This window comes from Phyllobates terribilis, unplaced genomic scaffold (assembly GCF_046119375.1).
Source record: "Phyllobates terribilis strain yellow unplaced genomic scaffold, ASM4611937v1 Scaffold_186__1_contigs__length_3700242, whole genome shotgun sequence".
NCBI lineage: Eukaryota > Metazoa > Chordata > Amphibia > Anura > Dendrobatidae > Phyllobates > Phyllobates terribilis.
Window position 1 is genome coordinate 2,040,978 of NW_027362946.1, and position 27,405 is coordinate 2,068,382.

Consider the following 27,405-nt stretch of genomic DNA (forward strand, 5'->3'; position numbering starts at 1 on the left):
CTCACTACAGACATTTCCAGGGTCCTCACCTCTCCAGTTCTGTCCATCTGTTATTCCCATAGACAAGAATGATGTAATGTGACGTCATCAGAATCTCTCACCTCTCCAGTAAGCCGGAAGAGGATCTCTAGGGTGAGGTGTAATATCCTCTCCACCATCTTCTTTCTGTCTCTATCCATTCTTCTATAGGAAAATTATATAGATAAATTATTAGTATCTCATATTGTGGGAATCTGAGTGGATTGAAGATGAGTTGGTTTAAAATATATAAAATTCTGTGTAATAAAAATAATTAATAGCATTGTGATGCCGGTATAAAGCAATAATGTGGTAGAGCACTTCATACATCTTCAGGTCATACAGAGATACCGATGTGCTATTGACGTGGGGTACTCGGTGCCGGGCCAGTTGTTGCTATGAGAGATGTCACAGTGGCGGTGACCCGGTCCGTGACCCAGGGTGGTCATTCAATAAGGGAATATTTACAGGGGATTTATGTACAAAGTTCGTGACGCCACCTGTGGTATGCGGCTAAAGAGAGCTGCCGCTGTGGAGCAAGTCCTCTGATGTTACTGCAGCAGGGATGGTGTGGCTCTCCACAGGTAGAGCTTAGTTCCAGGGCAGTGTTGATGTTATAGGTTATGCTGGGCGCTGTAGTGCAGGGGGTGATGGTGCAAGGCAATAATCACAGAGACAGTGGGGTGCAGTCTTCCAAGTTTACTCACAGTTCTTAAGTTCCTCAGGTTGCACTGTCCAGCTTACAGCCTCCCACGTCGCGCTGCGTTCACCAAGCAGGGGTTCAGCAATCCCCCAGATAATTCAGGAGCACTTAACAGGACCCCCTTCTGTGTGCCTTTCTCAGTCGTCTTCCTGCACTGGCTCTCACCCTCCTGCCCTGCGCCTCACAATCAGTGTCCCAATCCAGTAGCTTCGGGTCTTGTTGGGCGACCTGCAGTCCCCTGGACCCTCTGTGGCCCCCTTCTCGGCGATATAATTGCGGATGGGGCCAGTGCACATTGCAAGTATAGCAGCCTCCGGTTCCTAGCTGAGCCTTGTAGTTCTCCACTAGTTAAGGGGCCGGTCCCCTCTGCGGCTTGATTCCTTCACCGCCTGGCAGATTCGGGCGTACGGGTGGCCTCCAGCACTTCCCGTACCCCTAGGATCCCTTCTTCTGTTCCTGGAGCCTTTCTCCTGCTCCCGCTCCTCTTCCCTCTCTCTCTTTCTTCTCTCTCAGTCCTGGGCCTCTCACTAGGCCCGCTCTGGAGCAGAGCTCCTGCAGAGCCTCTGCTCCACACACTCTCCTCCTCTGACTGAACTGTCTTTCTAAGATGGCTCCCCTTTTTATACAGCTACTGAAGTGCTCCCATAATCTACGTCCTCCACCCACACCCACTACATGGTTCCCCCTCACTTGGTTCCCCTCCACTCCAGCCAAGGGAAGTGGCTCAGCAAGAACCAGAGACATCTTGCACCCCCCCCGGCTGGCCTGGAGTGGTGTGTTGGATGCAGGTGTTAGGGTCCCGGGCAGCACTCCATCCTTACCTGAGAGTGAATGCTTGATCACAATATTCTTGGACTATGAATAACTAAAGGATGGTATATGTTTGTGTATAGCAATTTTTTTGACTATTAAAAGGACGGCTGAATAAACTATATTCTTTTTGCACAATCTGCATTGTCCATATCCTATTTTGCTTCGCTCCATCCTGGCTGCAGGCAGATCGCGGTACACTGAAGGACCTGCCGTCACATGACTATGACGTCAGCGCAGGTCCTCCAGTCCACCGTGAGTTGCCGGCATGGGAGGACGAGCACAGCGGGGGCCGTCAGAAGGTAAGTATAACATTTATTTTTTATTTTATTCTTTTTTTTTTTTTTTCCGTCCTCCACACCCGGGTACCATCCGCACATTGAACGCATGTGCTTATCTAGTGAAGCGGAATACATGCATTCCAGTGCAAGTCAATGGCGGCGAAAACGCAGCACTTCCGCAAAATAATTGGTAGTGCTGCATTTTATTCCGCAATGATAATCCGCAGCGGAAATTTCTGCAGCATGTGCACAGCACATGCGGATTATCATTTGGGAACATGGCAGGCCTTCTACCATGCGTTTTTTAAGTGTTTCTGCAGCGTTTTTGCCACTGCGGAAACGCTTAAAAAACGCATTGTGGGCACACAGCCTTAACATCTCCAGTGTTGTTGGTCAATCCAAAGGGTAATAAACCTGAAACCTGAATATTTAAGAAAGTAAAAGTGAGGTGTTGTCTTAGCAGAATATCTCTGTGTCCAGAATTATTATGCAACTATATGAAAAATGTAAATTTTCCATCTTAATTGTTTATTTTCATCTGTTATAGTATACATTTCTGACATTTAATAAATATATATCAGTGACCAATATAGCCACCATTCTTCTCAACACCAGTGATAAGCCATCCATCCATGGAGTCCATTCGTTTCTTACTTTGTTGACGTTCATCTTTGTGGGCAGCACCAACCATAGTCCCAGACACTGATCAGAGAGGGGACTGTTCTCCTTCACCATAAATCTCGAGTTTAAGAAAAGCTCGAAAGTTCTCAGGAAGGTTTAGGTCCAGAGAGGAAAAAGTCATGTCATTAGTCTTTCATCTTTAAGACCTTTCCAGGTACTGAGCAGTGAAGACTTTGATGCTGCGATTGAGCATTGTCCTGCAGAACAATCCTGTTTTTTTTTAAAGATGAAGATTTTTTCTGTACCTCTGTTTAAAGAAAGTGTCTTCTAAAAATTGGCAGAAGGTTTGGGAGTTGATTTTGCATCTATCTTCAACTTGAATAGGTCCAACTAGCTCATCTGTAATAATACCAGCCCATAGCAGTTCCCACCTCCACGTCGGTAGCATCTGAGTCGAAGTCGAGGTCTGTGCCCATTACTGATCCAGCCACGGGCCCATCCATCTGGTCCGTCAAAAGTCACTATCATCAGTCCATAAAACCTTTGAAAAATCTGTCTTCCGCTATTTCTTGGCCAAGTCTTTCCTTGTGTCTTATTCAGTGGTGGTCGGTATTCAGCCTCAGCCTTGTCTCTGAGCACTGAACATCTTGCACTTCTGGGCCTCCAGGGAGGCTGCAGTTCTGGAATATGACAGCACAAGAGGATAATATCTTCCTGGTTGCTTCACATTTGAGTCTTCTGAAATCTTTTGCAGCTAATGCTATTCTTTTTTTCCTTTTGTGACCCTATACACTTTTGAAGGTTCTGTGATCACACCCAATATCTGAGCAATTTAAGGAGTGCTGCATCACTCTGTAAGACTTAACTATTTTTGAGTTTTTATAGTCAGTTAAAACAGTTTTTGGCCCATTTTGCCGGAGAAAAATAAGCTGCCTAATAATTGTACACCCCTGATAAAGGGTTTCAATATCCATAGGCCACACACCCCTCATTACAATACACATCACCTGATCTACTTCATCCACTAAACATTTAAGTTTATACCGCTTGTATTTGGAAAATCTACATAAAAATGATCATATGGTCAAAATATTCACTTGCCTAATAATTGCGCACACAGTGTATGTGTAGCACCGGCGTCTATGCCCCGTTCTAGGCAGAGACGCCGTCCCTCTCACCTCCCCGCTGCTGGCGCGGCGTCCTCCAGCGCTTCTCTCCCCGCTGCTTCCGGCACGCGCTCCTTCCCCGGCAGTGTGCTTAGGGCGCGCGCCGTCCTAAGGAGTCCCCGGCCAATTGCCGGAGGACCTCCCATATAAAAGGCACCTCCTCCAAAATGGAGGTGCCCGAGCAATGTTGTAGCACTGTTCACTACTCTGCTTCAGCCCTCAGGTCCCGTTGCCAGTTACCTGCCAGATACCTGCCAGATTCCTGTCAGTCTGCTGTCTAATTCCTGCCTGATATCCTGCTACCTGCCTGCTAGCCTGAGGTCCGACGGTCTGCCTTCCAACTCCTGTCAGTCTGTCTAAGGACCAGCTTGCCCGCTCACCTGGGAGCGCACATCTTCTACCTGCCTGCTTGCCTGAGGTCCGACGGTCTGCCTTCCAACTCCTGTCAGTCTGTCTAAGGACCAGCTTGCCCGCTCACCTGGGAGCGCTCATCTGCTGCCTGTCTGCTAGCCTACCAGGAGGCTCTGCCGTCACGTGCTGTGACCACCCGCCTGTCCAGAGACTCCTGCCCGCTCACCTGGGAGCGCTCATCTGCTACCTGTCTGTTGGTCTTCCTGGAGGCTCCGCCGTCACATGCTGTGACCACCCGTTTATCCAGAGACTCTCGACTGCTCACCTGGGAGCTCACGTCTATCATCTGCCGCCACAGGTCGTACCTATCCTTACCCAGAGACTGCCCCGGTCACTTGCCGTGACCTCCTGCCCGTTCATCCAGAGACTGCCCCGGTCACTTGCCGTGACCTCCTGCCCGTTCATCCAGAGACTGTCCCGGTCACTTGCTGTGACCTCCTGTCCGTTCATTCAGAGACTGTCCCGGTCACCTGCTGTGACTGCCTGCCCGTCTACCCTGGTCGCCACCCGCTCCCTTACAAGGACCGCCCCCTTGTATAGTAGCTCAGAGGTTCCGCCTCCCAGACCCGTTACAGTATGTTTCAAAGTGATCAAGAAAACTATTTTTTATTCTCACCTGCTATAAGCTATGGGTGCAATGTTCAGGAATCATCCCTCAATCCATAGAACGTGGATTCCACATCTCACCCCTGACAAAGCCAAAAAGTGAAAATAGTTGGGCAATATTCTGACGCTTGTCTCCATTGTGATTATGATATGTTATAAGCAAGTTTAAATCTCTCAGTTATGTTAATGTGTATTAGGGGTGCACTGTTTTTTTATGGCAATACAAAAAGAAACACTGGCATGGTGGCACCTAGCACGGTGAAGTGAATGCTCAGGTGTTACAAAAAATAAATGATTACAACCATATCCTGTAGAATACAGCAAAAGAGGAGAAGAAACCTATTAGTGGTGTGGGGCACTAAAACTATGGGGTAACAAAGATGAGGATCATTACTGTATAAGGCAATGAGAAGGGGGGGTGCTATTACTTTATAGGGCACTATAGATGGTTATAGCACTATGTGTAAGTGGGAAAAATAGGCAGGACACCTAAGGAGAGTAATGAAAAAAAAAATATATATATATTTATTTATTGTGAGGGGTCAGCTCTACGGTAGGCGCTGGTTCACACAGGGATGCAGTCCATAGGTTCAAACAAACTGGTGGTTTATTAAATGTCCATAAACCAGGCAGGAGACAAAAATATCACAGCCTCTTTCAGGTTCCAAAAAGGTATAACAGAACAAAACATAAAATAGCAGGTCCATATAGAGCACGGCCTCAGCCGTTTAAATGCAGATGCTTTTCTCTGCCTCCAGCAGACTCTGAGCAGCACATGCAAGGTCTGCTCACCTTGCACAACACACAGCACACTGAGACAGGCGCAGCTGTCTTAAATCAGGCCTTCCAAGACCTGGACTGGAGGTAAGTGAGCAGCTGATCCCCCAGCTCTTTCAGCTGCTCATAAAACCCAGCCCTTTAATCCGGGCCCATTAACTCCCTCTCAGCACTATGTGTGCTGGAGCCTGCTTCTCCGGGTCCTACATCACCGAAGCTTGGTACCTCGAGGACACATACCTCCCCTCATCCACAACGTGTCCAGCTGCAACCTTACCTAACCCCCCACTTCCTCTGCCCATATATATATATATATATATATATATATATATATTATATTATATATAGTACAGACCAAAGGTTTGGACACACCTTCTCATTTAAAGATTTTTCTGTATTTTCATGACTATGAAAATTGTACATTCACACTGAAGGCATCAAAACTATGAACTAACACATGTGGAATTATATACTTAACAAAAAAGTGTGAAACAACTGAAAATATGTCTTACAGTTATATGAAAAAGTTTGGGCACCCCTATTAATCTTAAGCTTAATGTTTTATAAAAATTGGTGTTTTTGCAACAGCTATTTCAGTTTGATATATGTAATAACTGTTGGACACAGTAATGTTTTTGCCTTGAAATGAGGTTTATTGTACTAACAGAAAATGTGCAATCTGCATTCAAACAAAATTTGACAGGTGCATAAGTATGGGCACCCTTATCATTTTCTTGTTTTAAATACTCCTACCTACTTTTTACTGACTTACTGAAGCACTTTTTTTTGTTTTGTGACCTCATTGAGCTTTGAACTTCATAGCCAGGTGTATGCAATCATGAGAAAAGCTACTTAAAGTGGCCACTTGCAAGTTGTTCTCCTGTTTGAATCTCCTCTGAAGAGTGGCATCATGGGCTCCTCAAAACAACTGTCAAATGATCTGAAAGCAAAGATTATTCAACATAGTTGTTCAGGGGAAGGATACAAAAAGCTGTCTCAGAGATTTAACCTGTCAGTTTCCACTGTGAGGAACATAGTAAGGAAATGGAAGAACACAGGGACAGTTCTTGTTAAGGCCAGAAGTGGCAGGCCAAGAAAAACATCAGAAAGGCAGAGAAGAAAAATGGTGAGATCAGTCAAGGACAATCCTCAGACCACCTCCAGAGAGCTGCAGCATCAACTTGCTGCAGATGGTGTCACTGTGCATCGGTCAACTATACAACACACTTTGCACAAGGAGAAGCTGTATGGGAGAGTGATGCAAAAGAAGCCGTTTCTGCAAGCACGCCACAAACAGAGTCGGCTGAGGTATGCAAAAGCACATTTGGAGAAGCCAATTTCTTTTTGGAAGAAGGTCCTGTGGACTGATGAAACCAAGATTGAGTTGTTTGGTCATACAAAAAGGCGTTATGCATGGCGGCAAAAAAACACAGCATTCCAAGAAAAACACTTGCTACCCACAGTAAAATTTGGTGGAGGTTCCATCATGCTTTGGGGCTGTGTGGCCAATGCCGGCACCAGGAATCTTGTTAAAGTTGAGGGACGCATGGATTCCACTCAGTATCAGCAGATTCTTGACAATAATGTTCAAGAATCAGTGATAAAGTTGAAGTTACGCAGGGGATGGATCTTTCAGCAAGACAATGATCCAAAACACCGCTCCAAATCTACTCAGGCATTCATGCAGAGGAACAATTACAATGTTCTGGAATGGCCATCCCAGTCCCCAGACCTGAATATCATTGAACATCTGTGGGATCATTTAAAGAGGGCTGTCCATGCTCGGCGACCATCAAACTTAATTGAACTGGAATTGTTTTGCAAAGAGGAATGGTCAAAAATACCTTCATCCAGGATCCAGGAAATCATTAAAAGCTACAGGAAGCGACTAGAGGGTGTTATTTTTGCAAAAGGAGGATCTACTAAATATTAATGTCACTTTTCTGGTGAGGTGCTCATACTTATGCACCTGTCAAATTTTGTTTGAATGCAGATTGCACATTTTCTGTTAGTACAATAAACCTCATTTCAAGGCAGAAACATTACTGTGTCTAACAGTTATTACATATATCAAACTAAAATAGCTGTTGCAAAAACACCAATTTTTATAAAACAATAAGCTTAAGATTAATAGGGGTGCCCAAACTTTTTCATATGACTGTATATTCTAGGTTCTTCAAAAGTAGCCACCTTTTGCTTTGATGACTGCTTTGCACACTCTTGGCATTCTCTTGGTGAGCTTCAAGAGGTAGTCACTGGAAATGGTCTTCCAACAATCTTGAAGGAGTTCCCAGAGATGCTTAGCACTAGTTGGCCCTTTTGCCTTCACTCTGCGGTCCAGCTCACCCCAAACCATCTCGATTGGATTCAGATCTGGTGACTGAGGAGGCCAGGACATCTGGCGTAGCACCCCATCACTCTCCCTCTTGGTCAAATAGCCCTTACACAGCCTGCAGGTGTGTTTGGGGTCATTGTCCTGTTGAAAAATAAATGATGGTCCAACTAAACGCAAACCGGATGGAATGGCATGCCGCTGCAAGATGCTGTGGTAGCTATGCTGGTTCAGTATGCCTTCAATTTTGAATAAATCCCCAACAGTGTCACCAACAAAGCACCGTCACACCATCACACCTCCTACTCCATGCTTCACGGTTGGAACCAGGCATGTAGAGTCCATCCTCCTGCCCGTTCATCCAGAGACTGCCCCGGTCACTTGCCGTGACCTCCTGCCCGTTCATCCAGAGACTGTCCCGGTCACTTGCTGTGACCTCCTGTCCGTTCATTCAGAGACTGTCCCGGTCACCTGCTGTGACTGCCTGCCCGTCTATCCTGGTCGCCACCCGCTCCCTTACAAGGACCGCCCCCTTGTATAGTAGCTCAGAGGTTCCGCCTCCCAGACCCGTTACAGTTTGCTCGGGCCATGGAACCCGGTGGCACCCAAGCTCCCTCGCTCTCGGACCTGTGTCATGAACTGTCCCGTCAGAGGTCCCAACAGGAGTCCATCCTGGGTCACCTGCGGAATGTCAATTCTCGCCTGGACACTCTGACTGCTCTGCCTGCAACCACCGCCAGTGCCATGACTCGCAATCCGGCAGCTCCACTGCCCACTAATAACATGGTATCCTACCCCGGACCCCGGCTTTCTGCACCTCCTCGTTTCGGAGGCGACTCCGCCCAGGCTCGGGGCTTCATAAATCAGTGCACCCTGCACTTTGAACTCCTGTCTCACCAGTTTAACTCCGACCGGGCCAAAATTGCCTTCATCATGTCCCATCTCACCGGGGAGGCCCTGGCCTGGCTAAATCCTCTATGGGAGAGATGAGACCCTCTGGTGTCCGACTTGCCTGCCTTTCTCACGGCTTTCCGGAAAGTCTTCGACGAACCCGGACGGAAGACCTCATCTGCATCATCTCTGCTACGCCTCCATCAGGGAAGTCTCACCGTGGGCCAATATGCCATACGGTTCCGTACCCTTGCTTCGGAGCTGGCCTGGGATAATGACGCTCTGGTTTCCGTCTTCTGGGAGGGTCTGTCCGGCCGTATTAAAGATGAACTTGCCGGTCGGGACATTCCTACCACTCTCGATGACCTAATAACTCTTGCCACCCGGATTGACCTGCGGTTCCAGGAGCGTGCCAAAGAGGTCACCCGTGAGAGGAGGTTTCCACGTCTAGCTCCTACTTTTCAGAAACCCGTCACTCCCTCCGTCTCTCCTCAGGTACACTCTCCTGAGCCTATGCAGGTCGACCAGACCAAGATGATCGGTTCTCGCCGAGAATCTCGCCGAGCCGAGGGAAGCTGTTTCTATTGTGGCAGTATGAAGCACTTCATCCGTTCCTGCCCGGAAAAACCGGGAAACGCCAGTGTCTAGGACCACTCGGAGAAGTCGTCCTAGACAAAAGTAAGCCCTCTCCGTCTCTGACCTTACCGATCTCTATTGCTTGGGGAGAGAACCGTCTCTTTGAACTCGCCCATCTGGATTCTGGAGCTGCTGGAAATCTCATCTCCCAGTCTCTGGTAGAGAGATACCATATTCCCACCAAGTCCCTGGCTGAACCATTGTCAGTCGCCTCCGTGGATGGAAGACTTCTCTCGGAGACCATCCTGCTCGTCACTGAACCCATAACCCTGCAGGTGGGAATGCTGCACTCTGAGGAGATCTCATTCCATGTGCTGTCCGGACTTTCTCACTCCCTGTTGCTAGGTCTACCTTGGCTCCAGACACATGAACCCGTATTGAACTGGCGGTCCGGTGAAGTACTCCGATGGGGTCCTGACTGCCATAGGACCTGCCTGGTCCCGGTCCATCCACTTCGCCCTCAGCCTACTCCAGCTAACTTACCTGGTCTCCCGGCTCCCTACTGGCCCTATGCGGACGTCTTCGGTAAGAAGGAAGCTGAGACGTTGCCACCCCATAGGCCATACGATTGCCCGATCGACCTGGTACCTGGCACCACTCCTCCTCGTGGGCGTATCTACCCGTTGTCTACAGCCGAGACCCGAGCCATGTCTGAGTACATTGAAGAGAATCTGGCTAGGGGATTTATCCGAAAATCTACCTCCCCGGCTGGAGCCGGATTCTTCTTTGTCAAAAAGAAAGACGGCTCGCTACGTCCCTGTATTGACTACAGAGGACTCAATCTCATCACGGTAAAAAACAAATATCCCCTGCCACTCATCTCCGAATTGTTTGACCGTCTCAAGGGCGCCAGGATCTTCTCCAAGCTGGATCTACGAGGAGCGTATAATCTGGTCCGTATCCGTCAAGGAGACGAGTGGAAGACGGCATTCAATACCCGGGACGGTCACTACGAGTACCTTGTGATGCCCTTCGGTCTCTGTAATGCTCCCGCGGTCTTTCAGGAACTAGTCAACGACATCTTCCGTGACCTCCTGTACTGCTGCGTAGTGGTATACCTGGACGATATCTTGGTCTTCTCTCCGGATCTCCCCACACACCGGAGGGATGTTCGTCAGGTCCTGCTTAGGCTTCGGCAGAACCACCTTTATGCCAAATACGAGAAGTGTCTCTTCGATCAGACCTCCCTTCCGTTCTTGGGCTATGTCATCTCCCAAACAGGTCTGCAAATGGATCCCGAGAAGCTCTCTTCCGTTCTAAAATGGCCTCGTCCTGAAGGTTTGAAGGCGATACAGCGATTCCTGGGCTTCGCTAATTACTATCGTCTTTTCATCCCACACTTCTCGTCTCGGACTGCTCCCATATCTGCACTTACCCGTAAGGGGGCTAACCCCAGGACATGGTCGCCTGAAGCCGAGGAGGCCTTCCTTTCCCTAAAGAAAGCCTTCGCCTCTGCTCCCGCCCTGCACCGTCCGGACTGTAATAAACAATTCTACCTGGAGGTTGATGCCTCCTCCTCCGGAGCCGGAGCGGTGCTCACCCAGAAGTCTTCTACCGGGAGAATGGTAACGTGCGGCTTCTTCTCCAAAATCTTCTCCTCGTCAGAGCGCAACTACTCCATAGGAGACCGTGAATTGCTAGCCATCAAATTGGCACTGGGAGAGTGGCGCTATCTGCTTGAAGGGGCTCTCTACCCGGTAATTATCTACACGGATCACAAAAACCTGGCATATCTCCAAAATGCCCAGAGACTCAATCCTCGCCAGGCCCGGTGGTCGTTGTTTTTTGCCCGCTTCGACTTCATTCTTCATTTCCGTCCGGCGGACAAGAACGTCAAAGCTGATGCCTTGTCCCGGTCCTTCCTGTCCTCCGATCAAGAGGAGGAACCTACGCACATCATCGACTCCTCCAAGGTGATGAATGTGGCCCCCTTGGATCTGACTCGTCTTCCACCCGGTAAGACGTTCTTAGCTGTGCCAGATCGGGAGAGGGTTCTTCGCTGGGGACATTCTTCTAAACTAGCTGGCCATGCTGGCCAAAAGAAGACCTTCCAACTCATTACCCGGCATTACTGGTGGCCTACCCTGCGTAAGGACGTGGTAGACTTCGTCGCGGCCTGTTCATCCTGTGCCCGTAACAAAGTTCCCCGACATCTACCTGCCGGCCATCTCCTGCCCCTTCCCATACCTGCTGCTCCTTGGCAACACATCGCTATGGACTTTATCACCGACCTTCCAGTTTCTGCCGGTTGTACTGTCATTTGGGTTGTCGCTGACCGTTTTTCTAAGATGGCCCACTTCATTCCCCTGCCTGGTCTTCCGTCTGCACCCGAGCTGGCTAAAGACTTTATCCGCCACATCTTCCGTCTCCATGGTCTGCCCCTCCACATCGTGTCGGATCGTGGGGTTCAGTTCACCTCTCGCTTCTGGAGAGCCACATGTAAGCTGCTGGACATTACCCTGGATTTCTCCTCCGCTTACCACCCTCAGTCCAATGGTCAAGTGGAGCGGATCAATCAGATCTTGACCAGCTACCTCCGGCACTTCGTTGATGCTCACCACTCGGACTGGGTGGATCTCGTACCATGGGCCGAGTTCTCTTATAACAACCATGAGAGCGAGTCCTCTTCCAAATCCCCGTTCTTTATAGTCGGTGGCCAACATCCCCGGATTCCACTTCCTGTCTCCGTTTCTGTGGACAACCCTGCTGCGGAGTCTCTTGTCAGCGAATTTTCTACTATTTGGGAGAGCACCAGGTCCGCTCTTCTTCTCTCCTCTGAGCGGATGAAGAGATATGCTGATAAGAGACGTCTGGATCCGCCCCAATTCCGTCCGGGAGACAAGGTTTGGCTCTCATCCAAACATGTGCGGCTCAAAGTACCCTCCTACAAGTTGGGTCCTCGATTCATCGGCCCCTTCGAAGTCCTCAGGCAAATTAACCCTGTGGCCTACAAATTAAAACTCCCGGCCACCCTACGGATCCCCAACTCCTTCCACGTATCTCTCCTCAAACCCGTTGTCTTTAACTTTTTTTCCAAAAATCCAGGTGCCCCTCCTGCTCCGGTTTCCGCTGATGACATCTTTGAGGTAGAGAGTATTCTGGCCTCCAAGAGGGTAAGAGGAAAAACCTTTTTTCTGGTAGATTGGAAGGGGTTTGGTCCAGAGGAGAGAACTTGGGAAACCAGGGAGAACATCAACGCCCCGCTTCTCCTTGAGAAATTTCTTTCTGGCCAAAAAAAGAGGGGGCCTAAAGAGGGGGGTACTGTAGCACCGGCGTCTCTGCCCCGTTCTAGGCAGAGACGCCGTCCCTCTCACCTCCCCGCTCCTGGCGCGGCGTCCTCCAGCGCTTCTCTCCCCGCTGCTTCCGGCACGGGCTCCTTCCCCGGCAGTGTGCTTAGGGCGCGCGCGCTCCCCCTCTCTTAAAAGGACCGCGCGCGCTGTCCTAAGGAGTCCCCGGCCAATTGCCGGAGGACCTCCCATATAAAAGGCACCTCCTCCAAAATGGAGGTGCCCGAGCAATGTTGTAGCACTGTTCACTACTCTGCTTCAGCCCTCAGGTCCCGTTGCCAGTTACCTGCCAGATACCTGCCCGATTCCTGCCAGTCTGCTGTCTAATTCCTGCCTGATATCCTGCTACCTGCCTGCTAGCCTGAGGTCCGACGGTCTGCCTTCCAACTCCTGTCAGTCTGTCTAAGGACCAGCTTGCCCGCTCACCTGGGAGCGCACATCTTCTACCTGCCTGCTTGCCTGAGGTCCGACGGTCTGCCTTCCAACTCCTGTCAGTCTGTCTAAGGACCAGCTTGCCCGCTCACCTGGGAGTGCTCATCTGCTGCCTGTCTGCTAGCCTACCAGGAGGCTCTGCCGTCACGTGCTGTGACCACCCGCCTGTCCAGAGACTCCTGCCCGCTCACCTGGGAGCGCTCATCTGCTACCTGTCTGTTGGTCTTCCTGGAGGCTCCGCCGTCACATGCTGTGACCACCCGTTTATCCAGAGACTCTCGACTGCTCACCTGGGAGCTCACGTCTATCATCTGCCGCCACAGGTCGTACCTATCCTTACCCAGAGACTGCCCCGGTCACTTGCCGTGACCTCCTGCCCGTTCATCCAGAGACTGCCCCGGTCACTTGCCGTGACCTCCTGCCCGTTCATCCAGAGACTGTCCCGGTCACTTGCTGTGACCTCCTGTCCGTTCATTCAGAGACTGTCCCGGTCACCTGCTGTGACTGCCTGCCCGTCTACCCTGGTCGCCACCCGCTCCCTTACAAGGACCGCCCCCTTGTATAGTAGCTCAGAGGTTCCGCCTCCCAGACCCGTTACAGTATGTTTCAAAGTGATCAAGAAAACTATTTTTTATTCTCACCTGCTATAAGCTATGGGTGCAATGTTCAGGAATCATCCCTCAATCCATAGAACGTGGATTCCACATCTCACCCCTGACAAAGCCAAAAAGTGAAAATAGTTGGGCAATATTCTGACGCTTGTCTCCATTGTGATTATGATATGTTATAAGCAAGTTTAAATCTCTCAGTTATTTCAATGCGTATTAGGGGTGCACTGTTTTTTTATGGCAATACAAAAAGAAACACTGGCATGGTGGCACCTAGCACGGTGAAGTGAATGCTCAGGTGTTACAAAAAATAAATGATTACAACCATATCCTGTAGAATACAGCAAAAGAGGAGAAGAAACCTATTAGTGGTGTGGGGCACTAAAACTATGGGGTAACAAAGATGAGGATCATTACTGTATAAGGCAATGAGAAGGGGGGGGCTATTACTTTATAGGGCACTATAGATGGTTATAGCACTATGTGTAAGTGGGAAAAATAGGCAGGACACCTAAGGAGAGTAATGAAAAAAAATATATATATATATTTATTTATTGTGAGGGGTCAGCTCTACGGTAGGCGCTGGTTCACACAGGGATGCAGTCCATAGGTTCAAACAAACTGGTGGTTTATTAAATGTCCATAAACCAGGCAGGAGACAAAAATATCACAGCCTCTTTCAGGTTCCAAAAAGGTATAACAGAACAAAACATAAAATAGCAGGTCCATATAGAGCACGGCCTCAGCCGTTTAAATGCAGATGCTTTTCTCTGCCTCCAGGAGACTCTGAGCAGCACATGCAAGGTCTGCTCACATTGCACAACACACAGCACACTGAGACAGGCGCAGCTGTCTTAAATCAGGCCTTCCAAGACCTGGACTGGAGGTAAGTGAGCAGCTGATCCCCCAGCTCTTTCAGCTGCTCATAAAACCCAGCCCTTTAATCCGGGCCCATTAACTCCCTCTCAGCACTATGTGTGCTGGAGCCTGCTTCTCCGGGTCCTACATCACCGAAGCTTGGTACCTCGAGGACACATACCTCCCCTCATCCACAACGTGTCCAGCTGCAACCTTACCTAACCCCCCACTTCCTCTGCCCATATATATATATATATATATATATATATATATATATATATATATATATATATATATATATATAATTATATTATATATAGTACAGACCAAAGGTTTGGACACACCTTCTCATTTAAAGATTTTTCTGTGTTTTCATGACTATGAAAATTGTACATTCACACTGAAGGCATCAAAACTATGAACTAACACATGTGGAATTATATACTTAACAAAAAAGTGTGAAACAACTGAAAATATGTCTTATATTCTAGGTTCTTCAAAAGTAGCCACCTTTTGCTTTGATGACTGCTTTGCACACTCTTGGCATTCTCTTGGTGAGCTTCAAGAGGTAGTCACTGGAAATGGTCTTCCAACAATCTTGAAGGAGTTCCCAGAGATGCTTAGCACTAGTTGGCCCTTTTGCCTTCACTCTGCGGTCCAGCTCACCCCAAACCATCTCGATTGGGTTCAGGTCTGGTGACTGTGGAGGCTAGGTCATCTGGCGTAGCACCCCATCACTCTCCCTCTTGGTCAAATAGCCCTTACACAGCCTGGAGGTGTGTTTGGGGTCATTGTCCTGTTGAAAAATAAATGATGGTCACACCATCACACCTCCTACTCCATGCTTCACGGTTGGAACCAGGCATGTAGAGTCCATCCGTTCACCTTTTCTGCGTCGCAGAAAAGGTGAACAGATGGACTCTACATGCCTGGTTCCCACCGTGGAGCATGGAGGAAGAAGTGTGATGGTGTGGGGGTGCTTTGCTGGTGACACTGTTGGGGATTTATTCAAAATTGAAGGCATACTGAACAAGCATGGCTACCATAGCATCTTGTAGCGGCATGCTATTCCATCCAGTTTGCATTTAGTTGGACCATCATTTATTTTTCAACAGGACAATAACCCCAAACACACCCCCAGGCTGTGTAAGGGCTATTTGATCAAGAAGGAGAGTGATGGGGTGCTACGCCAGATGACCTGGCCTCCACAGTCACCAGACCTGAACCCAATCGAGATGGTTTGGGGTGAGCTGGACCGCAGAGTGAAGGCAAAAGGGCCAACAAGTGCTAAGCATCTCTGGGAACTCCTTCAAGATTGCTGGAAGACCATTTCCAGTGACTACCTCTTGAAGCTCATCAAGAGAATGCGAAGAGTGTGCAAAGCAGTCATCAAAGCAAAAGTTGGCTACTTTGAAGAACCTAGAATATAAGACATATTTTCAGCTGTTTCACACTTTTTTGTTAAGTATATAATTCCACATGTGTTAATTCATAGTTTTGATGCCTTCAGTGCGAATGTACAATTTTCATAGTCATGAAAATACAGAAAAATCTTTAAATGAGAAGGTGTGTCCATACTTTTGGTCTGTACTGTATAAGACAAAATATAAAAAAACACAAGCAATAAATGTTTATATGATTCTGCCCCCCCAAAGTAAATAGCAAAATGTAATACATAATAATAATAAGAATCTTTACTTTTATATAGCGCGAACATATTCCGCAGCTCTTTACATACATAATTATTGCTGTCCCCATCAGGGCTCACAATCTCAATTCCCTATCAGTTGTCTTTGGAGTGTGGGAGGAAACTGGAGAACCCGGAGGAAACCCATGCAAACACGGAGAGAACATACAAACTCCTTGCAGATGTTGTACTTGGTGGGATTTGAACCCAGGACCCCAGCGCTGCAAAGCTGCAGTGCTAACCACTGAGCCACCGTGCTACCCAGTACATTAAAAAAATATTCGGTATTGCCATGTACATAACTGCCTGAATTAATAACATTTTGAAATATTTTTTCGCATATGGTGAAAAACTAGGAATAATGTTTTTGGCCACCACAATTCCACATAAAAATGTAATAAAAAGCTACTAAAATGTCATATTTCCTCCAAAATTGTATCAACAAAAAGAAGAAAACAATAAATAATCATTGAAACGGTTCATCGAAAATCAGAATGAAAATAGTTACAGGTCTCAGAAAATGGCGACACGGAAAAATTGTTAGATACTAAATTTTCCGCCCTGGTGACATCACACCTGTAGAGCATTAGACCGCTGCAGTCAACCACTGATCTCAGAACTGATGCCAATATATTCAGTATGAACAGTTGAGCTCAGTGATTGGCTGCAGTTGTCACACACGCTAAAGACATGACATCACCACTGCAGCCTATAAAGAAGACCCGAGCAGCAGAGAGCCGGCACTGGAGCAGGGGAAGGTGAGTAATGCTGATTATAGTATTTGTTACACAGACTCGTAGATTGTGTACAGAAGATTGAAAGGGGAAACCTCTTCTATGATACTCCTCTCTGCTGGTACAGGGCACATTGTGATGTTCAGAGTTGTAATGAACCTCAGACAGGAATAATGTTGAGATGGCCTGAGAGCAGAGAGGAACGCTGAGGAGAAGGTCTGAGGGAAGAGAGGAATGCTGAGGAGAAGGTCTGAGGGAAGAGAGGAATGCTGAGGAGATGGTCTGAGGGAAGAGAGGAGCGCTGAGGAGATGGCCTGAGAGTAAAGAGGAGCGCTGAGGAGATGGCCTGAGAGTAAAGAGGAGCGCTGAGGAGATGGCCTGAGTAAAGAGGAACGCTGAGGAGACAGCCGTAAAGTGGAGAAGAGTGTTGAGGGGATGGCCTGAGGTTAGATATGAGCACTAAGGAGGTATCCAGAGAGCAGAGAAGAAAGGAGATGGCCCGAATACAGAGAGGAGCACTGAGGAGACGGCCTGAGAGCAGAGCACAAAGTAGAGGTTCTGAAAGCAGAGAGAAGCGCTGAAGAGATGACCTGAGGGTAAAGAGGAGCGCTGAGGAGACAGCCTGAGGATAGAGAGAAGCACTCAGGAGACAGCCTGAAGGAAGAGATGAGTGGTAAGAAGACAGCCTGAGGTTAGAGATGAGTGCAAAGGAGGCAGCTTGAGAGCAGAGAGGAACACTGAGGAGACAGCCTATGTGTAGAGAGAAGCACTGAGGAGACTGCTTGGGAGCATAGAAAAGCGATGAGGAGACAGACTGAGGGCAGAGAGGAGTCCCGAGGAGATGGCCTGAGAGTAAAGAGGAGTGCTGAGGAGATGGCCTGAGTAAAGAGGAGCGCTGAGGAGATGGCCTGAGAGTAAAGGAGAGCGCTGAGGAGATGGCCTGAGTAAAGAGGAGCGCTAAGGAGATGGCCTGAGCGTAAAGAAGAGCGCCGAGGAGATGGCCTGAGAGTAAAGAGGAGCGCCGAGGAGATGGCCTGAGCGTAAAGAGGAGCGCTGAGGAGATGGCCTGAGCGTAAAGAAGAGCGCCGAGGAGATGGCCTGAGAGTAAAGAGGAGCGCCGAGGAGATGGCCTGAGTAAAGAGGAGCGCCGAGGAGATGGCCTGAGCATAAAGAGGAGCGCTGAGGAGATGGCCTGAGAGTAAAGGAGAGCGCTGAGGAGATGGCCTGAGAGTAAAGGAGAGCGCTAAGGAGATTGGCCTGATAGTAAAGAGGAGCGCCGAGGAGATGGCCTGAGAGTAAAGAGGAGCGCTGAGGAGATGGCCTGAGAGTAAAGGAGAGCGCTGAGGAGATGGCCTGAGTAAAGAGGAGCGCTAAGGAGATGGCCTGATAGTAAAGAGGAGCGCCGAGGAGATGGCCTGAGTGTAAAGAGGAGCGCCGAGGAGATGGCCTGAGAGTAAAGAGGAGCGCTGAGGAGATGGCCTGAGAGTAAAGGAGAGCGCTGAGGAGATGGCCTGAGTAAAGAGGAGCGCTAAGGAGATGGCCTGATAGTAAAGAGGAGCGCCGAGGAGATGGCCTGAGCGTAAAGAGGAGCGCCGAGGAGATGGCCTGAGAGTAAAGAGGAGCGCCGAGGAGATGGCCTGAGAGTAAAGAGGAGCGCCGAGGAGATGGCCTGAGAGTAAAGAGGAGTGCTGAGGAGATGGCCTGAGAGTAAAGAGAAGCGCTGAGGAGATGGCCTGAGAGTAAAGAGGAGCGCTGAGGAGATGGCCTGAGTAAAGAGGAGCGCTGAGGAGATGGCCTGAGAGTAAAGAGGAGCACTGAGGAGATAGCCTGAGAGTAAAGAGGAGCGCTGAGGAGATGGCTTGAGAGTAAAGAGGAGAACTGAGGAGATGGCCTGAGAGTAAAGAGGAGTGCTGATGAGATGGCCTGAGTGTAGAGAGAAGCACTGAGGAGATCAGATGAGAATAAAGAGGAGCGCTGAGGAGATGGCCTGAGAGTAAAGAGGAGCGCTGAGGAGATGGCCTGAGAGTAAAGAGGAGCGCTGAGGAGATAGCCTGAGAGTAAAGAGGAGCGCTGAGGAGATGGCCTGAGAGTAAAGAGGAGTGCTGAGGAGATGGCCTGAGAGTAAAGAGGAGCGCTGAGGAGACGGCCTGAGAGTAAAGAGGAGCGCTGATGAGAAGGCCTGAGAGTGAAGAGGAATGCTGAGGAGATGGCCTGAGAGTAAAGAGGAGCGCTGAGGAGACGGCCTGAGATTAAAGAGGAGCGCTGAGGAGATGGCCTGAGATTAAAGAGGAGCGCTGAGGAGATGGCCTGAGATTAAAGAGGAGCGCTGAGGCGATGGCCTGAGAGTAAAGAGGAGCGCTGAGGAGATGGCCCGAGAATAAAGAGGAGCGCTGAGGAGATGGCCTGAGAGTAAAGAGGAGCGCTGAGGAGATGGCCTGAGAGTAAAGAGGAGCACTGAGGAGATGGCCTGAGTAAAGAGGAGCACTGAGGAGATGGCCTGAGAGTAAAGAGGAGCGCTGAGGAGATGGCCTGAGTAAAGAGGAGCGCTGAGGGGATGGCCTGAGAGTAAAGAGGAGTGCTGAGGAGATGGCCTGAGAGTAAAGAGGAGCGCTGAGAAGACCGACAAGAAATGCAGAGGAGATGGTCTGAGGATAGAAAGGAACACCGAGGAGACGGCTTAAGTGTAAAGGGGTCGTCCATTTACTTTATGTGTTCAGGGTAGAATTAAATGGTAATGGGTGTGGTTAGGGGTTGGAGGAATGGTTATGGACGTGGACTAAGATGTCATGATGTACAATCTATCCCTCTTTATATTCCCTGACAGTTGGGAGGTCAGACAAATGTAAAAATCTAATTGTTTTTGTAGCTGCAAAATGCAATGTGTGAATAAAGTCTATAGAGAGTGTGAGCCCCAATGGGGATGGTGATATTAATGTGTGTACATGCTGCGGAGTATGGAGGCGATATAGAAAATAATGGGGAATCTCCACATACCTCCACCTGCAGAGCCGCCACCACATAAATGGCTGTTCTGTGCGCACAGGACCTGTGATGAGGTCACAGGAGGGGAGGAGTCAGGGGTCACATGATCAGGGGTCTCAGTGTATACAGGACTCTGCTGTACCCTGCAGGATGCAGCCTGTATAAGTGTTAAGTGTGTGGTGAGCGTCTCTATTAGGTTATAGGCCAGACACTATGTACCACACTTATAAGTGCAGATGGATAAGGCCGATATAGGGCGCCAGTCACACAGATAATACTACGCAGCCGCCCTTCCATGAACAGTCGGTGTAAGTGGTTGTTTCATCTATTTTGCACCTGTGCTGCCTCCGCCTTTATCATGGGGACTGTTGTGTCCTGCAGTGTAGTTGATATTGTGTCTGTCACGATTCCTCCGCTCAGTGTGTCTTGGACGCAGTGAGTGACAGCTCAGTCATCCAATCTAGTGCAGGGACGTGCTGAGCTGTCGGTACTTTGATTGACAGCTCAGCCGCCCAATCTGAGACTGGGAGGTGCTGAGTTTACTTCAGGTGTTCCCTGTTTCTAGTAATTACCCAGCTACTTAGCCGAGCTGTAAGTCCCCGATAGCTGCTGGTAGTAGCTTTCAGCTCAATGTGGTCTGTTCCCTCTGCACTTTATGCTCTGAATTCAGACATTCTGATCTTCTGTTGCTGGACCCTGGCTTTCCCTATTGACTTCCAGTTTGTATTACCCCTTTTGCCTTGACACATGCTGACCTTGGAATTCTGACTCTGGACTGTGACCTGACTAGGCCTTTGTATCTTCCCTCTTTTTATAATGTACTCTCCTGGCTGTTGACCTCGAACTCCTTGACTATCCTGACTCGCGGCTTGTCCGTGAGAAGTGAGTCAGTGTAACAGCATCTTGGTTTTGGTAAATATGGCCGCCTTTTTTCCATGAGGTTTTTTGAATATGTGGTGGGAGAAAAAATAAATATTTCTAATACTGTGAGCTCTCATGGTATCACGTGCTAAGCGTCTCTGCTCTATGAGGACTGACGAAAGTTCAGTCTGAACTGTGTCCTATAGATTACAGCAAAGAGGATAAAAACAACCTCGTTACAGCTCATTCAAATGTCCAAGTACAGACTACAATGCATTGGCTGGCCGTGAGTCTCCTGACCTGAGCGTGACAGTCTCATATATTTCTATAATTGTGAGGTAAAAAATTAGAAAAGAAGCTTTATGGCAGGCGCTGTCATGCTGAAGACAAAGATGAGAAGGTGTAGAAAAACAACAAACATATTAAAAGATAGCAATGTGTTTCAAAATCGATCTGTCATCTTCCTAGGACCATCATAAAGCTTTTTTTCCTCATTTTTTGTCTCCTTCTGTTGACTTCAACAGTGGAGAAGCAGTCTATATGAGGAATACCATTGTGCTACTTCTCTCATCACAGTTGAGCCTGACCGGCTCAATTCCACCAGGTGGTGGGAAGATTCCATCGACCCTTCCCTGTTTCTTATCACCGGGACTTCACCATGGAGCTGTATATTCTTCTATGAAGCCGTCATGCTCAGGTCAGGAGATCCACGGTCATACATTGCACAGACGTCTAAATGAGCCCTTAGTATTGTTAAGCACAATAACTGTGGAGGGGAACAAAGTTGAGCATTATTATTGTCTATGGTAATTGGGGAGGGTTGGGGTGTATTACTATTACCGCAGGGCTGGGATGGGCAAGGGGGCATCTGCCTGCTGGCTCCCTCACAAGTGCTGACTCTCTGTGTGGCTACATATACTGTAAGCCTGTCTATATGTGGGTGTATGTATGATAAGATCTGCACATACACTATATGTGCTTTTATATATTTATGTGTCTACTACAAAAAAGGATACAACTTTGTCAATTATGTGCTGTTTATATGGAATCATTTTTTTAAAGGAAAAAAACAATGATGTGGATATACGTATTGTGTCTTATGTAAGAAATCACAGGTTATGCAGACATGATGTTTTCATATGTTTGTCATTAAACTCATCTCCTCTCGATCATGTCAGGTTCCCCAGACTTCCCAAATAATCCCCTTTATGATTCAGAGACTTATGTACACATAACCTTCCTATCAGTTTTTTTAGGTGAATTAAAAAAATAATTGGTGTGTGGGGACTTTACTAAGACCCTCGTGTAATGTTCACTATTGTTATCACAATGCTGCTTGAATGCAGCACAATTAGGACGGCAGTTTCCAAGCCACACATTTTTTATTATATAATTGTTGTGGTACCAATGTAGCAAGCTTGATTGTGTTACTGTATCTACATAGCGAGTATGGATCTGTTATTATTTCTATGCGGTAAGTTTTCTCTGATACAATATATACAGTGAGTACGGAAAGTATTCCGACCCCTTTACATTTTTCACTCTTTGTTTCATTGCAGCCATTTAGTAAATTTTAAAAAGTTCATTTTTTTCTCATTAAAGTCCACTCTGCACCCCATCTTGACTGAAAGAAAACAGAAATGTAGAATTTTTTGCAAATTATAAAAGAAAAACTGAAATATCACATGGTCATAAGTATTCAGACCCTTTGCTCAGACACTCATATTTAAGTCACATGCTGTCCATTTCCTTGTGATCCTCCTTGAGATGGTTCTACTCCTTCATTGGAGTCCAGCTGTGTTTAATTAAACTGATAGGACTTGATTTGGAAAGGCACACACCTGTCTATATAAGACCTCACAGCGCACAGTGCATGTCAGATCAAATGAAAATCATGAGCTCAAAGGAACTGCCCAAGGAGCAGAGACAGAATTGTGGCAAGGCACAGATCTGGCCACGGTTACAAAACAATTTCTGCATTACTCAAGGTTACTAATAGCACAGTGGCCTCCATAATCCTTAAATGGAAGAAGTTTGGGACCACCAAAAGTCTTCCTAGACCTGGCCGTCCAGCGAAGCTGAGCAATCGTGGGAGAAGAGCCAGCTCCAGAGATGCTGTATGGAGATAGGAGAAAGTTCCACAAAGTCAACTATCACTGAAGCCCTCCACCAGTCGGGCCTTTATGGCAGAGTGGTCCAACGGAAGCCTCTCCTCAGTGCAAGACTTATGAAAGCCCGCATAGAGTTTGCTCAAAAACATATGACGGACTCCTAAACTATGAGAAATAAGATTCTCTGGTCTGATGAGACGAAGATAGAACTTTTTTGTGATAATTCTAAGCGGTATGTGTGGAGAACACCAGGAACTGCTCATCACTGTCCAATACAATTCCAACAGTGAAACATGGTCGTGGCAGTATCATGCTATGAGAGTGTTTTTCAGCTGCAGGGAGAGGGCGAATGGTTGCAATTGAAGGAAATATGAATGCGGCCAAGTACAGAGATATCCTGGATGAAAACCTCTTCCAGAGTGCTATGGACCTCAGACTTGGCCGAAGGTTAACCTTCCAACAAGACAATGACCCTAAGCACACAGCTAAAATAACAAAGGAGTGGCTTCAGAACAGTTCTGTGACCATTCCTGACTGGCCCAGCCAGAGCCCTGACCTAAACCCAATTGAGCATCTCTGGAGAGATCTGAATATGGCTGTCGACCAACGTTCACCATCCAACCTGACGGGACTGGAGAGGATCTGCAAGGAAGAATGGAAGAGGATCCCCAAATCCAGGTGTGAAAAACTTGTTGCAACATTCCCAAGAAGACTCATGGCTGTACTAGCCCAAAAGGGTGCTTCTACTCAATACTGAGCAAAGGGTCTGAATACTTATGACCATGTGATATTTCAGTTTTTCTTTTTTAATAAATTTGCAAAAATTTCTACATTTCTGTTTTTTTTCAGTCAAGATTGGATTAATTTATTTTATATCTTGATCTGATTTTTATGAACGTAGCGATATCAACCAAATAGGTGTTGTTGTTTTTTATTTCCTAATTTTTAATTAGGCAAAAAGGGGTGTGATTTGAACACACACACATAAATATATTTATTCATTTTTTGCATATTTTAAAAAATGTTTTATTCCCCCTGAGATCATCTGATCGCTTGAGCTATATACAGCAATGCCACAGTATTGCTGTGTATAGCAAAAATCATAAATGATGTCTCCTATCAATGGCAGGCACAGGTCACAGGTTGGCTTTCACAAGAGTACTGTCATGACAGGCACAGGGTCTTCAGCTGACCCTTGGCTGTCACGACGACCCATCGGTGTTACACGATCGCATCGGGGGAGGGCCGATGAACAGTTAGAACAGTGCGCCCCCTTGTTGACGCACTGTAAATGCCACTGTCACAGATTAACAGCGGCATTTAACAGTGGGTCAGATGATGGCTGATTATCACAGCCATCATCTGCTGGCAAACACGCGGGCTTGTCTTACGAGCCTGCATGAATGTCAGGGAGCTAGCATTTGACATACCTAGTACTTCATATTTCATCAAGGGGTTAATAGTGGCTGCTTTAAAGTCTAATAACTCAGTTACCTTTATAAGGCAGCCAAAGGAAAATAGATAAAGGCCCCAAACACATCAGATACATCCAAAATCTATCTTCCGTGACTCCCCCATACACTAGAGCATTGGTCTCTGCTCCGAGCTTCTGTGTTCTCTATCAGAGAGCTGCTCCGGCATTCGCTTATCTCCCTGAGAACAAAAGAATCGGCCTCCGGAAATCCAAAGCTTCGGGTCCTTTTCTCTCCAACATCATCTTCTCCATAGGAATAGGAAAGCGCCCATACACATTAGACTGCTGGCGGATCCCATCGATTCACCTAACTATAGTCCTATGTGGATGGTGGCCATTAGGGACGGGCCGCTTCTCATGGGCTACGGCTTGTAACCCCGGGATATAATGTGCCAGCTAGCCCCTGGATCTAGGCCCCCATGGATGGTTATAGCCTTATGGAGGTGGGAGGGGGGATGCGCAGGGGCCGAATGGGGAATAACTGAAAATCTATAAAAATATATATAAAAACAATAAACATTATAAATCCTTCCCCTTCTTCCCCAAATTCAGAATTTTATTTTAACCAATAAATAATAATAAATTCTTCTTAATTTCGGTATCGCACCGACCGGGAGGAAAACATCGCCGCTCATTCACACCGGACATTTCATGAAGGGTTTTCTCTTTTTTCAGTGCATTTTAAAGTGAATTCAGTTCTAAAGCACAAAATCTTTAAATCACCCGATGCCAAGGGGTTAAATATTCCTAAAAATGGATGAAAACATCATTACACAGATGGAGAAGGCGGCAAATGTGAAGAAAGACTAAGGAAAGAGTGAGGCCCGATGGGGACGGTGATAACAATGTGTGTACAGCGCTGCAGAGTATGGAGGCGACATAGAAGGAAGAGGAAGAAATAATAGAGAATAATGGGGAATCTCCACATACCTCCACCTGCAGAGCCGCCACCACATATATGGCTGCTCTGTGCGCACAGGAGCTGTGATGAGGTCACAGGAGGGGAGGAGTCAGGGGTCACATGATCAGGGGCCTCAGTGGATGCAGGACTCTGCTGTGCTGGTTGTCATGGTGCTGGATGAGCTGAAGTTTATGTGTGGGGTCAGGAGGGGTTTACAGTGTGGATGTAGCAGAGCCGCGTGTGTACGAGGTGTACGGAGCAGAGCCGCGTGTGTACGAGGTGTACGGAGCAGAGCCGCGTGTGTACGAGGTGTACGGAGCAGAGCCGCGTGTGTACGAGGTGTACGGAGCAGAGCCGCGTGTGTACGAGGCGTACGGAGCGGAGCCGCGTGTGTACGAGGTGTACGGAGCGGAGCCGCGTGTGTACAAGGTGTACGGAGCGGAGCCGCGTGTGTACGAGGTGTACGGAGCAGAGCCGCGTGTGTACGAGGTGTACGGAGCAGAGCCGCGTGTGTACGAGGTGTACGGAGCGGAGCCGCGCGTGTACGAGGTGTACGGAGCGGAGCCGCGCGTGTACGAGGTGTACGGAGCTGAGCCGCGTGTGTACGAGGTGTACGGAGCGGAGCCGCGCGTGTACGAGGTGTACGGAGCGGAGCCGCGCGTGTACGAGGTGTACGGAGCGGAGCCGCGCGTGTACGAAGCGGAGCCGCGCGTGTACGAGGTGTACGGAGCGGAGCCGCGCGTGTACGAGGCGTACGGAGCGGAGCCGCGCGTGTACGAGGCGTACGGAGCGGAGCCGCGCGTGTACGAGGCGTACGGAGCGGAGCCGCGCGTGTACGAGGCGCACGGAGCGGAGCAGCGCGTGTACGAGGCGTATGGAGCACAGCCGCGCGTGTACGAGGCGTGCGGAGCCGCGCGTGTACGAGGCGTACGGAGCGGAGCCGCGCGCGTACGAGGCATACGGAGCGGAGCCGCGCGTGTACGAGGCGTACGGAGCGGAGCCGCGCGTGTACGAGGCGTACGGAGCGGAGCCGCGCGTGTACGAGGCGTACGGAGCGGAGCAGCGCGTGTACGAGGTGTACGGAGCGGAGCCGCGCATGTACGAGGCGTACGGAGCGGAGCCGTGTGTGTTTGGCAGTCCTCGCCAGGGCTGTGGAGTCAGAGACAGAGCCCATTTTAGTGGAGTCGAAGTTGAAGTCGCTATAAAATGGACCGACTCCAACTCCTAAAATATATAATACATTGGGTACAGTAGTTCAATGCAGGATGTGGGGAATATTTTTCATAAGTGTTAAATAATACTCATTTCTGTATTATTTTTTCTACTGAGGACTTCTCAAAGTATCAATATCACGATATTCTTATAAAAAAATGTATCGATTTATTCTTGGATTGTCCATTAAAAAGAATCAGATTGCAGCAGGTACATACAATAATTAGTTATAAAGTAATTGTCCATTTGTCCATAATTAGCTTAATTGTTGAGATTCACCCATCTTTCCTTGGATCCTGGCTGGTAAATCACATCTTTGTCCAGCACGTGTCCGGGCCTACATGTCAGCTGCTTCCTCAGCATACAGATCCTTCTTCTGTGTTCTGTGGAATGGGAAGAGCGAGAGAGAGCCCCCCCTTTCTGCACCATGGGCTTTTATAGCCAGTCGTATGGCACACCTGTTCTACATATGGTAGTGAACTAAAAATACACACACAAATAGCGCATGTCAACTAGACACGATGGCTGATGTATAGAACTCAGATTTAAGAATAAAATGAATATCCATAATGAACTATTTAACACTTACTAGGTCAGTAATGGGGTTGTCTGATAGACACATCTCCATTACTAACACTAGGGCCTGATGCCAGCTGTGATTTTTGACAAACTACAGCTTACATCAATCCCAAGACACTTTACACCAATTGTCAACGCATGAGGGCAATCAGGAAGAGCAAAGACAAAAAGACATAATCGTAAGTAATTTTAGGTTGAGGAGGGACCAATAACCAGAGACCTTCCCAATCTGATAATATCAGATCTCAGCTGTCTGCTTTTCCTTTGCTGGCTACAAAAATAAGGGGACTCCATGTCGTTTTTTTAAATTATTTATTAGGCTAAACACCCTTTAGTTCCACATGAAAGGCTCTAAAGGGTGCACATTTATAACATACTAGATGGTGGCCCGATTCTAACGCATCGGGTATTCTAGAATATGTCTCCC

The 27,405-nt window shown here is 48.1% G+C and overlaps 2 protein-coding genes across 2 annotated transcripts in view; both read right to left on the reverse strand.

Moving 5' to 3' along the window:
- The window catches only part of LOC141212801 (uncharacterized), a 330,767-nt gene that overhangs the window by 250,083 nt on the left and 53,279 nt on the right, over nt 1–27,405 (reverse strand). The window lies entirely within an intron of this gene.
- Nucleotides 1–27,405, reverse strand: part of LOC141212774 (uncharacterized) — a gene marked incomplete at its 5' end in the record, with an annotated part of 67,111 nt that overhangs the window by 11,508 nt on the left and 28,198 nt on the right. The window contains 7 exons of the mRNA XM_073665082.1: nt 102–179; nt 2,410–2,551; nt 2,640–2,690; nt 21,002–21,081; nt 23,975–24,109; nt 24,187–24,306; nt 24,393–24,529. Of these exons, the coding sequence (XP_073521183.1) occupies nt 102–179; nt 2,410–2,551; nt 2,640–2,690; nt 21,002–21,081; nt 23,975–24,109; nt 24,187–24,306; nt 24,393–24,529 (743 nt within the window). The remainder of the gene's footprint in view (nt 1–101; nt 180–2,409; nt 2,552–2,639; nt 2,691–21,001; nt 21,082–23,974; nt 24,110–24,186; nt 24,307–24,392; nt 24,530–27,405) is intronic.